Source organism: Oreochromis aureus, linkage group 13, assembly GCF_013358895.1.
Source record: "Oreochromis aureus strain Israel breed Guangdong linkage group 13, ZZ_aureus, whole genome shotgun sequence".
Lineage (NCBI taxonomy): Eukaryota > Metazoa > Chordata > Actinopteri > Cichliformes > Cichlidae > Oreochromis > Oreochromis aureus.
Window position 1 is genome coordinate 27,985,258 of NC_052954.1, and position 13,400 is coordinate 27,998,657.

Sequence of the window (13,400 nt, forward strand, 5' to 3'; positions counted from 1 at the left end):
TGAACAACCTATAATATAGTATAAGGCAAATAATGATCTAACCCACCCAGGTCACATCACCTGATCAGTGAGCGTGTGAAAGTCTCCAAGCTACTCTATGTTGTCACCTGGAGATTACCAAAATTATAGATTATCAGCCGTCAGAGAAATGTCCCAAGCACATATAAGCCTCCAAAAGGCCACAAAACATCTACATTCATAAATATTCACAGACAAAAGCACACAAAAAAAAACATGTTAAAAAACATTCCCTAAAAGAATTATGTTACAAACTTCCTGGCACTTATTACGCATCATAATTACCTGCTTTGAATGAAAAGCAAGCAATACTAATGCAAATATTTCATCTAAAGACAGAACAGTCTTGCTGCAAGACTGAATGGTGTCTCATTTCCCTGGCAAACAAAAACAGTGTATTCATTAAATTTTAAATGGTTCGTCAGCATTGATCCTGCAGTCTGAAATGGCTGTGTGAGTGATGTTCTAACTTCCTGAGCTCCAGCGATCAATCAGATAGAGCAACAAGGGCACAGATAAAGGCTTGAAATCACTTTAAAAAAATATAACAACAGGAAAGAAAACTCCATCCAACACATTTCTGCTTACATTAGCATGATGAAAAATTAAATGAATGTTCAGCAAACTTTCCCACACAGAAAATGATCCAAAAGTGTAAAATGATTGATGTAGTTGGTTTTAACAGGTAGAGAGAACACTTTTTCACAGGCTGTATCACCAATTCAACTGACAAAAGCAGACGACAAATTAGGGCTGTGTAATAGATTGATGCTTTAGAACTTAACGACATGATTTCAGAAGACATTTAGAATTTATATCCCTTTCTCAATGTACCTCAAAAGCTCACTTTCCATATTCTCCTTCAGCAAGAAAGGAGACAACACCTGTCCAACAATCAGGAATAACTCATTGAAGGCATTTGTGAACCAAATACTAAAACTACATGTAAGAGTCGACAGTTTGTAAGTCTGCAGGATTTGGGAGCCACAGTAAGAAAGAAGGTACCCAGACTCTCACAAAAAATCTGTCTTTCACAGAAAACAGATATTTCTCTACACTTTGTGTGATTTTTGTGTTTTAATATGTTACTCTGGATGCAAACTAATATGCTAAATAACCAAAGTCAATAAGACAATAAACTTTATAAAAATTCAAGGCAGCAATACTTGAACTCCTCCCATGTTATGAAAGGTTAAATTACTGTTTCTGTCAATGTAGTCTGGTGAGGCATTATGGCTTTACTTCCTTCCCCCATCTGATGGTGGGTAAACCAGTAAAAATAATAAAATGTTCAGTGTGCAAATAAACAGATTATATCTTTAGGCAGCTAAAGCTGTTTTTAAGCAGACTGTGACCTCACCTGCTGCCTTTGTAGAGGGAAAAAAAGCAGACATATCAGTATGACTAGTTGAGTGGATGATAAAAACACGTGACAAGAGAATCAATATCCTCAGATGCCCTAAACTCTTACACAATTCTCAAAACATGAAAACATAATAATACATGAAATTAGTGAATAGACACTAAAATTTAAGCATATGAGTGATTTAAGTAAATAATGTTTTTCCAACCTATTTAAGAAGAACTCTACTGCAAGATCTGGGTAGCAGAGACTGAACTCCACAAACTAATCTGACCTTCGGTACATTTCAACCACATTTAAATGATATGACTATTAATTCTGTCAAATGGCTCCTATATACACACATATACAATTTTTAAATGAAACTCCATTACATTACACTTAGTTTTGACAAGTTTCTGAATGCTGCCTGACTTTTAGTTTATTTTTCCCACCTGTTTAACTGGGGTTTTGGCACCTCAGTATCAATCAGTGTGAATAAAAACAGCAACAAAAATGATAGCTGCATAGGCAGACCCCACCCTCATCAACTTTTGATGCAAACCTAGTCATTTTGTTCTACAAGCAGGCCTGAAATATGACAGAAACGGCACAGTTCAAAAAAGACAGTCAAAGGTTACTCCTAGACTTTCAAGGAATAAAGACTTAGACAACTAATAAATTACTCACGAAGACCATTCCTATATCACACGTCCACATTCTTCCTATGTGCTTTTTGGTTCATATCACTGGTATTTACTGATATTTTAATAAACAAAAAATGTGGTTTATGCCTGAGGAAGTTAAACTCCACTCAAAGAGAAACTTGTTTATAAACACTTCAAAAAAAAAATACAAAAATTTAAAAATAAATAAATAAATCAGACAATAGAAGTACACTCAATTATATAAAAACTTGTCACAATGGAAAATGTGTACAAACTTTCAGTTAAAACATGTATTCTGGATAAAATTCGAAGATCATTCAAGCTCAACCAAAGATCATATGACAAGAAGCAGCAAGTAGCCTGAGGCAAAGGAGTTCAACACGAAGGAAAACATCCTTGAAGTGACTATTTGAAGTCCAGTTATCAAGATCATAGAAATTACTCTACTGAGCGTTTGAATATTTTAAATGCTTTTACATTTCACACGAAGCACAAATCACCCACATGTGTACATACAGGCACATGCAGGAGTACTGACACAAAATAAGCATTCAGCCTCTTTCTTCCTGTTATTGATTACGAAAATTAAAAAGAACTATGGGCTGATACACTAATTTGACAAAAACTGGTGCATCTGACACACAATAACGTTTCATATGCCTATACACAAATACAAGAAAGAAGCTGGTTGAAAAAACCCCCCAAACATATTTATGATTTTATTACAGTATTGGAAGGGGGATTTTCTGTTTGGGCAGGTTTAAAACCTCTTTGGGGCACACAAAAACAAATCTATTTGGGCTTTCATCAGGAAGAGTGTCTGATGTAAATATGCCAAATCAAAAGACGTGGAGCTTCTTAATGTGCCAAACAGCAGCCAAAAGTAGCTTTTATATAGAAATGTAGCCCCTTTTCAGGGCAATTTTTATTTTCCTTTCCTTTGTCATATTATGTTTTATTGAGTTTTTGTGCTTTGTTTAAGCAGTTTGGTTACAGATTGTGTCTACAATTTTGGCTGCTGTAACACAGGAATGTTGGTTCAACTTATCTTAACAGCTTTGAGCAAAATGCAAAAGCACTTGATCTCTAAGGATCAATAAATCACTGTAGTGCTGATTAACTATAGATAGGAACTGTATTATATAACAACAAATGGCTCTGTATACACATTTCTGGCATTTCATAACATGAAAGCGCCTCTCAAGACTGCAAAACAAAGTGTACTACTGACACTGAGCTGAGCCCACCCACCCTTTGCTCTGGGAAGAGAGGTACATTTTTGTCATTCCTTTCTCCAACACGTTAACATCTGTCCCAGGTCGAAGCTCTGTGGGGCTGTGTTAGTCACGCCTACGGCACGCTACTTGAGAATCTGTGTCTGCAGGCTACATCTTTACCTTACAAGCCCAAGCTTTTCCCTCGTTACAGGGCACACAGCTGCAGGCATAACTGTAGCACGTATCTACCTATCTCTCCACTTCATCTCCACATCTAAAAGCACAGCTCGTCCACCTCTTTCATAAATTCAAATATTTCTGGCATACAACCACAACACGGGTTGCTAAACTAAAACTAAACAATACTAACTGATTAAAAACACTGCATGTATGTTACTATTGGAGAGTATGTGAGTGTGCAGATCATTTTTGTCATATTTCTAACAGCGTGCACATCTGACTAAAAGAAGCAGGGATGAGTTTCGTGTCACTTAAGGGTATGGATGTCTTAGTATGGTTTTAAAGCCAGGAGGGCAAGGACCTGCCTGCAAAACAGTCTAATTATTAATTCAATAACCAGCATTCTTGCTGTGGTGATGCCAGTATGATTACACACAAGTGAAAATGTACATATCTAAGTGTATAAACAAAAAACAAGCCCTATAAGCCAAGGCTTGTGAAGGACACACCTCAAAAGGTACCATTTAAAAGCTGACACACAACAGAAAGTATTACTTCTGGTTAAATTATTCTTCTCATGTAATGAGTGATCTATTAAGAACATTGATAGTATGAGATGTCTCTTGTCTTTACATGTAAATTTATAAATTTACACTACCAATTAATATCATTTTAAATCTTTACTGTTCAAACACAATTTTGACTCCTGTGCACTAAAGCTGGCAACTTCACAAAAGGAAAAGCAGTGCATGTAATTTTAAGAAAGTCTGTAATTAATGACTTCTCGTTGGCATCTGTTAATGGCAAAAGCACCTCATCATCCTAAAAAGCAAAAACAGCACAAAGGGCTGAAACTCAAATGGTCTAGATCAGAGCTTGGCATTTAAAACACCTAATACTGGAGTCCAGACTAAATCTTAACTTATCTTGTTTCTTTCTCAAATAGGAGTAAACACTTGATTTCTGCTACTTTTGTTAAACCTTTATCAGAGTACTGTGATCTGCTAATTAATAATGCCTCTGACAAGCAGCTAAATGTTTTATCACTCGCTGTGGAAATCATGTACATCACTCTGTATGTCTGCAGACTTTCCTAGCTATTTGCTTGGTTTTCGGCTTGGGCTGGTTCCCTCTCATCTCTGTACATACATGTGTAAAAACCATAATCAAGAGTTTAAGTCACTTTTAAAAGGTCCCCTTTTAAAGACTGCAGTGTGTCAGACTGTTGTGTGTCAGATGTACACTTCATCTGACACACAACATTTTTTTCTTAGTATATGATCTGGATGCTGAGTTCATCAACTTAGACTGTTTTTGAGTTGTATTTATGTGACTGTCAAAGGAGTTTGCAAAGAAAAGCGTCTGGACTTCTTTGAGTTGCTTGAAGACGTTTCACCTCTCATCCGAGAAGCTTCTTCAGTTCAAGCAACTCAAAGAAGTCCAGACGCTTTTCTTTGCAAACTCCTTTGACTACGATGACCTGGATGACTGAGAACCTTCACAGACCTATTTATGTGACTGTTTACATTAACCATTAGATTTTTCCTGTGAATGAGACTTAACTAGTTATATTAATAATTTGTATATATGGTGAGGTTGGAGGTCAAGCTGAGATTCCCAAAAGCATCCCTAGAGCTGCTAGCGGTTTGCTCAAGAATATCAACAGAGGAGTGAGCGGAGGAAGAGAAGGGGAGTGAAGCCAGCACATCTGGTTGAAGTGAAATCTCTCTACTGCACCAAATCCACATCGATACACAAGAAAAAAAGAAACATTTTACAAGCCAGCCGGGCTCCTCCCTGCATACAGACATGCCTGTACACCAAGGAGACTGTGAGTGTGTGTGTGTGTGTGAATTATGGCCACCAGGAACAAGATCGGCATTCCAACACACACACACACACACACACACACACACACACACACACACTTTTCACTAGGCTTCAATGACAGCAATGTGGTCGCTAAAAACTCACCATTTCTTAGTGCATTCCACCATTAGTTCCTGATAGGAAGCCACGAACTGGAATTTAGACGCATGCTTCCCCACACGTTGCAGTCTCTTCCACACCGAGGCCATGTTTCTTTGGGACGCGGGGTAGTTTCTGCGTGCCTATCCCGTCCTGGACTTCCTTCTTTGGGCTTCCCTTCGCACGACTTCACGCTTGTGTTTATCTGAGCATATCCAACCCGCATAGACACATAGTTAATGTTTTACCGGAAGCACTTTTAAAAAAATAATAACAAGAACAACACTAAGAAGAAGAAGATAAGGACCGTCTTTAAAAACTGGCGGATAAATCCAAACGCAAGGAGGTGAAATCTCTGCAGCAGGAGACTAGGCTTGATTTGTAGAAACGCATGATGCTAAGGAGAAAAGCACTCCACAATTTCAAAAGGCGTGATGAGTAATCCACTGGGTATAAATATCATTTTTCCATCTGCTGTTCTTCCTGCAAAAGAAATGGGGGAAAAAAAGACACAGTCGGTAGAGAAACACAGAAAAGCCCGGAGTATACTAAACGTTATAGAGATGCAATTTACGTAAAGCAGCTGCTCCGTTATCACTGGCTTAAGCTCTGCAGATGTTACAACAAGACAGTTTATCTGCAGAGCACTTTGTTCATGTATGAGAATGCAGCAACACTTAATGCTGCCAACACGGCGTGTCGGAGGGGGGCTATTTGCTAGCATGTTTGATAATAAAATGTGAATTTCTGCAATGAAATAATGAAAGAGAAGCACTGACATTAGACTAAAACAAGCCCTTTCAATCACACAGTTAACAAAAGCTGCAACAACAGGCACCACCTGAAAGTGAGACCCCGCTAAACACGTTTTAAACACGGACAAATTAGTGGAATTCCTCGGGAATCCAGGGAGTAGTCTGCGCCGCTGTCCACCGCTAACCGGGATGATTCAGCTTCCAGGCTAACGACTTTACATGTGAAACTCCTGAGGCTGTGTGACACTCACCTTACAACAGCACCCAGCGCATAATGTGTTATCAGCAGAGATGGCGAACTGTCTTAAAAAGAGAACAAAAAAACAGACGAGTGAGTGTAGCCTGCTTACTGGCTAACTGCCGCTTTCTCAATGTTGCAGCAACGCCAGTCATACAGCTAGCTAGCCCTGCTAGCGACCACGGCTAGCCATCACAACACGGCACGAGCGGAAACCGTTGCCTGCCACTCTGCTCCTCAGGTAAGCGCAACCCCCGGAACTCAAAAACCGGCGTTTGTTCACGGCTGTCCCGCAGCTAAATTGAAGCAAAGTGAACCGACCCTTGGCAGGGATCCCCTCAGCTAAGTAGTCTGATAGTTACTGATACTTTGACTGATCTGTTTATCTGAAAAGTGCATAAAGTTAGGCGAGGTCCAAAAAGGTTTCCGTTAGGGGAAGCTGCATTTTCAGGATAACTGAAAGAACAAGGATAACTCTTCAGTGAATCTATTAATCAATCATTATTACAAGCCAAGGAGACTAAATTATAATAGGAATAAATAAACATGTTATTATTATTATCATTATTATATAAAAAGTAAAATAAAATAAGACAATAAGATAGAGGTTAAAAAAGTCGAAAAATTATAGACTAGGGTGTTCACTTGGCTGTGAATCAAGTCTTTTTTAGTGCAAAAGCTGATCTGATTTTCAATTCCCCCCCCGACAAGTATCCCTTACAATATGAGCATTTAAAAAGATTAAAACGAATAGTGCATAAAATTCAAACTAAACTTTTTGATTGATTTTAGACATGTAAAATAAAAATAAAAAAAACAAATAAGTAACAAAAGAGCATTGTAAACAGGTAAACAAGAAAATGGATACTGAACTGCCATCAACAACACTATACCGATCAGTTTACATACTGGAAAAAGAGTATGACGAAGAGTAAACTTATGTAATCCTGCCTCTAAACTGTATTGACTGAAAAGAAATTGAATTAAAAAAAAAAAAAAGTTTAAAAGATAATTACAGACAAATAAAATCAAAACAAGACAAAAAATAAAATATAGAATAAGGGTTAAAAATACAGTTATACCCACAATATTTCTTCAGTAATATTTTGATGATATCATTATAAGCTATTCCTCAAACTTGCTTATCAAGTTTTTGCGCAAGATGTGTTTTATTTTGAAGGTTGATGCCCCTACTTCCTGTCTCGGTTCCGGCTAACTTCACTGATCCTCTCCTCTCCATCATTTGCTCTGCCGCTTGGATGACTGAAGGCTGGAGAAACGCCTCCAGACATCAGCCATTGGTGGCATTTTTGTGCCTGTTTACTGATTCATGAGGCATTTCTAGGTTGTTGTTGCTGTTGTTATCGCCCCTGTTAAATCCTACATCCATCAAACACATCCCTTAATCCTTCATAGGATGGTAGATAAGGGTTTGCTGCTGCTGTCCCCAAACCTCCTCAAGTCACCATCAAGCATCTGGCAAGTCAAATATCTGCAGTTTGCCAAACGATGTGGCATTTAAATCCAGTATACAGTAACACGTTCCTCCTTTTTTAGTGGGTTTCAGCTATACACATAAAAATAGCTTTTTGCAAAGTGGGGAAACAAGTATTTTGTCCCTTTATGAAGTAAGTAACATATAAAATGTAGTCTACATATATGCATCTTTTGTCTGTATGTATTTTCTTGGGCCTGTTCTCATTATGCAAAGTCATATATTTTACTGGATCATGATTATTAATTAACATGATAATATTGCAACAGGTTAGTATCTTATATGCTGCTGGGAAGATTTATTTCTAATCTGAAATATCCTGAAAACTGTGAGCTGGTTCCACAGGACAGGAGCCTGATGGCTCTGCCTCCCATTCTACTTTTCCAAACTCTAGGAACCACAAAAAAAACCTGCTGTCTGAGAGCAAAGTGCTCTGTTGGAATAATAAAGTACAATGAATTCTTTAAGTTAAGTTGTGATGTAGGGTTTTCAATTCAGTGGGGGTGCCGATATTAGTTGATAAATTACAGCTTTTGTATCTAAAATATACAAAAAAACAGAGCAGAAACAGAAATCAGCTTAAAAAGGACATAAATAGGGTGCAGCTACATTAAAACCACACTACTTTGTACTACTTTGTACAAAAAAGGTCCCATTAACGTTCTCATCCAACATCAGTGGTGGTGGGTAGCACCAGAGGGAGCAGTCGTATTTCCCCTCCCCTAGTGGACACATCCCTGCTTGAAAGCCTGGATCTACAGCAGAGCCTCACCCTCAGGTTTGTACTAATGAAGATGAGACCTCCATTTTCTGGAGCAGGAGTTGTCTTTCACATGTTAAGAGGAAATAAAACACCCACTGCCCATCAGAAATCAATAAACCCTCATCTACGCACACACACACACATACACATACACGCACATCCTTCACACGCCCCTGTTAACCACAGACCTGTAAATGCAGAGCAGGAGAAGCAGAAGGAAGGAGGCCAGCACTGCTGAGGGAAATCCAATATGAGGCAGATTAAATAAATCTCAGAAAAGATATGGGTATAATAACAGGAAATTGATATCTTATCCTTTTAGATGTTGCTCCGGGTTATGAGACGCATGTAGGATGGTGGTGCTCTTTATTTTTCTATTTTTCTCTCTGGAGCTGGTTGAATAGTAAAAGTTTGACTCCATACCTTATAGATAGAAAGCTAGTGTAACTGTATTTGTGTTAAACAGTTTATTGATAAATATGCATCAAAGAGCCAATCGATTTTCTTACACTTAACCAACGAACCTAACTGCATGCATGTGTTCAGAGTGTGGAAAAAAGCCAGATTACTCAGAGAACCCACGCTTACACAGGAAAACATGCAAACTCCACACAGAAAGGTACCAACAAGCTGGTCGCTTTGAATCCAACAACTTCTTGCTCAGTGCCGATGGTGCTGCAGTTTTTAGTGGACCTTCATTTTTCCGCTCGTAAAACCTGAAAAATAATTTTTCCTGTGACAACACATTGCTCAAACTCTAAATACCTGTTTATGATAATATGCAGTATTGTTTAAAAATCTGAGCACAACAACTGTTTTCCAATTTGGGAAATATAAGCCTCTCTGGATTAGGCTATGTTATGTAGTATGCAGTATGTTATAAAACATCACAGTTCCTTTGGTTTTCTTTAGTTTCCTGTTCCTCCTATAGTTATTTTCACCGTGTGCCTTTCGTGTCCTTCAGTGATAGTCTCTGTGTCTTTCCTACTCACTTTACCTGAATTTGATGGGAAATGTCTTGCGGTCAAGGCAGAATGGTGTGCAGAAAATCAGATTCTGTTTACTCTAACCTCTTTAATAACATGACAGTGGATTATGCCTGCTGTGCTGAAACTACAACATCCTTCTTAAATCTTAAGCATCCAGTTTAAAAGGTTTATTTATTAGCAACTGGGGAATTCAGGGTCTTAACACAGGAGACAACTTGTGTCAGAAAGGAGAAGGAGGTTGATCCATGTTGCTGGTAAGTTCTGAAGCGTCTAATGTTTGAACTGAATTGGTCTGAAATGGGAGTGACTGGCCAGATTTTTCCAGGAGGCAAAAGACAAGGGAGGGCAGACATTCAGGTGAATAATTTCACAATTCCTTTCTCTAGGGATGGACCATCTCGGAATGAGCCTACAAAGTTGAGAGCAAATAAATTTTCAAAGGAACAGAGAGACAGGTGACATTAGCAGAAGCACAGTGATCATCAGAAAGCCCGCTTAGGACAAGCGGACACCTAAAAGAGAACAAGCTTGAAGGAGGAAGGAAGCTTAAGTTGGCCCTTAAGTACTAGCTATATTTTGTTTTTACAGTTAAAAAAAAGGTCAAACAAAAATTTTTTCCAGGTAGACATTTTATGTATTGTAAAGGTGGTTTCTTAAAAAATGTTTTTGTAATACAATCATAATAAAGACAGAAGTCTGTAAACAAAAAGAAAGACTGACTTGTTAGAGTTAACCCTTCATTTTAATGGCGTTCATGATCTTAATTTCTTAATTTTCGTGTTACTCTTGGTTCTTCAAACAAGGCAAACAGCCTCATGAGAAGCAGATTTTATCAGAGCACCATAACATTCACAGTTCACCTGTGCGTTTAAAAATATCTGCAGGTTATGGCAGGAACTAGAAAATGCAACATTAACTGCTTTTTTTTAAGACAGTGCGTCACTTTGAACTGTGGAATGATTTGATCTCTTTTCCTTTCATAAAGGATGGTTCAGTGGATCCTCTGGTAAAGTAGGTCATAAAAGATGTAACTCACCTTTCCTTAGTGTTTAGAGGATTCAGCCTGCTGCAGACCAGCAGATACCTCCGGGTCACTTCACTCAGTAGAAAACAGATCCCTCATGTGTTTTGTTCTGTTTTTCTGTCCTGCTTTACTTTTGCCTTTTCAGCTGTGGTTAATGTTTCTTGTCTTCTCTCTTCCTCCTTGTCGTTAGATAGTATATTATTAGTTTCTTTTCCTATTTTTGTTGTTAGTTTGGTGATCTTAAATCGAGCTTACCTTTTGCTTTTCCTATAATCTTGACATAAAAGCCTTCGCGTCTTTTCCCAACATGATGCAAAACAGTATTTTGGCTCAGCTTTCATTCAGACAAGAATTTGCTAACTGAGAACAATGTGGGGTTTAGGGTCAGAGCCGATTTGACAGCAGGGCGTCTGCTGATCCTGCTGCTCTGTGTCGCCTCTTTACATTTGACTCTGACAGATTACAGGGAGCCTCCCTGCATGTGTCAAGGAATGCTCTGATGTGACAAATGACTCGGTGCTAAACGACGCTTTGTGTGTCTGCCCGCATGTCAGCCAAGGCCTCATTTCATAAATAACACAGGGGACGGCAGGCCTGCTGAAAGAAAGGGACGACAGTGAGAGACAGAGGCAAACATCTAAGTTCTTCCTGAAAGCAAAGAAATGCTAATTTGCTTCCCCTGATGCCAAATAATGATTTTCATTTTCCATTTTATGCTGTTTTAATCGCTTAATTGTTTTGAAAAAATACTCAAAATTACACAGTGAACACTATTTCATTTTTTAAATGACTATAGCATCTCTAATGCTTGGATCGTTTTATGTGCAAATACATTTTTCTCAGCCTAAAAAACACAAAGGGAAGGAGCGAGAGAGCAAAGTGGCATACCCCCAACTGAGATTTGCCCCATTTGGCCATAAATATAATCTGTTTATAGATTATAGCCAGAGGAAATTATGAATTCAAACTAAAGTGAGATATCAGCAGGAAGTCTGATCACTAAGTAATTAATTACAACCAGATTTATTGAAATTGAAAACTGTTGCTTGTGCGGTTATACGACCCTTGATTTGTATGTTTGTTTTGCTCCTCATGCTTTGCCTCTCACCACAGCCTATATCTTTGTAGCTCTGTCTTTGTAAGCCTTTTTTCCACACATGGAGTCTAATCAGTAGTAGCAGAGCTTTTTTTGTTATTGTGGGCTCTGTGTTGGTTGTGCCAGCAGTGGTTCTTTCTTCAGCCAACCGTGCAGGAAGAGTGTAAGTTTCACACCTAACTTCTCTTTCTATTTCTCGATCACCCGTCCACCTACTCGCTCTGTTCCCCCTCTGTGGAGAGCCAACAAAAACACGTTCTCCAGGGTGTAAGTCGGCTCTTCAAGAGCAGAGTCTCTGACTTTCTGTGTTAGACCACTTGAAAAGACCTGTTAACAAAGCAGAGTCCTTTAGATACTAAGCCAAGTGAGTCTGAACCACTTCAGTGGAGCACAGATAGCCAAAAGTGTCACTGTTGACAGCTTAGTGGAGGAAGAAGAAGACAGAAGCTGGAGCCTTTGTGTTTTAGTAATGTGTGAATGTTTTAACGGTGCCATTCAGGGTTGGGGGAGGGGGGGGGGGGGGGGGCTTACAGGCATCTATTTATTTCACATTAATGCACAGCTTCTTAGAGATGATTGGCTGATAAACAGCATTAAGAGTCTGTAGATGTTAAAAAGGCCATAAAGGGGTTAGTTCTCTAACCAGTATGGTAAACCAAATAGATCAGATTTTATGTCATAAAGTGAAAGTATAAAACGTGTCTGGTATTCTTTAATTTTCGGAGAACTGAACTGGTGTCTGGTTAAACATGCTTCAGAGGCCAGCAGGGGGCGACTCCTCTGGTTGCAAAAAAAAGTCGGATTGTATAGAAATTTCAAAAATGATGCAATATTTACTCAATTTCTCACCTCGGACTTTCCCAGTGCGTTTATGGTTTCAACTGGTCATTTGTAGACTTAGTCTTACAGCATTATGTTCATTCTGTAGATTACAGTCATCCATAAAGAGCCTATTGAGCTGGATATGTTTTAGAGCGTGCAGTGTCTGGTTTGCTTGACATGTCCGTATTCTAAACACCAAGACGGGGATGGTACCACAAACCAGGGTGGCTATTTTTACCTTTCACATATAGGATATCTTATACAGATCTACACTTGTGCTTTGTTGTCCCATGTATCAAACATTCATCACGAGCCAAAAAAGTGAAATTATTCCACTTTGAATGCAAGGAAACACACTGTTATTCTTTTTCACGTTGTCTAGTCAAACACAATCTGACACTAGTGAAAAAGTATGGATGATATGGTGGCTTTAGAGAAGTCGTTCATGTTGAAATTTCACTATTTTTTAAGACATCTTGGACTATTCTACTGTTTTCAGTATTTTCAGAATGTAGTCAAACTGTTTCAGTGCATGGTTTTTCAGGTATGTCACACCTCAGATTAAACTGAGTAAAAAAGGTTGTTTTAAGAGTTTAAATCTAGCGTGATTGCTGGGCTTTAAGATTACTGATTTCTACTGGAGAACTGAATATCATCCCTTTTTAGCTGTATTTCTCAGAAAATGCAGAGCTTAGCTCCTTTCAGAATTTGTTAAGCCTTTTCTTTACATGAGATTTGTTTCTGGCAATAACAGCAATATGTAAAAACATCAGGCTTGTTTTCTAAACTCATACCGTTTTAAACTCAGAGCTTGTCAGTCACCAA

At 38.5% G+C, this 13,400-nt stretch overlaps 1 protein-coding gene across 5 annotated transcripts in view; it reads right to left on the reverse strand.

Moving 5' to 3' along the window:
• Positions 1-6,945, reverse strand: part of ehbp1 (EH domain binding protein 1) — a 161,719-nt gene extending 154,774 nt beyond the window's left edge. For 2 of the 5 annotated variants that reach the window (XM_039621739.1, XM_039621738.1), the window contains exons 1-2: positions 6,400-6,943; positions 5,400-5,876 (exon numbers count right to left, since the gene is read on the reverse strand). In XM_039621739.1, coding sequence (XP_039477673.1) covers positions 5,400-5,503 — 104 coding nt within the window. In that variant the 5' untranslated portion in view covers positions 5,504-5,876; positions 6,400-6,943. Of the gene's footprint in view, positions 1-5,399; positions 5,877-6,399 lie in introns of all 5 variants that reach the window. The other 3 variants (XM_039621736.1, XM_039621737.1, XM_039621735.1) reach the window with 3 other exon arrangements.
• Positions 6,946-13,400: the final 6,455 nt, after the last annotated feature.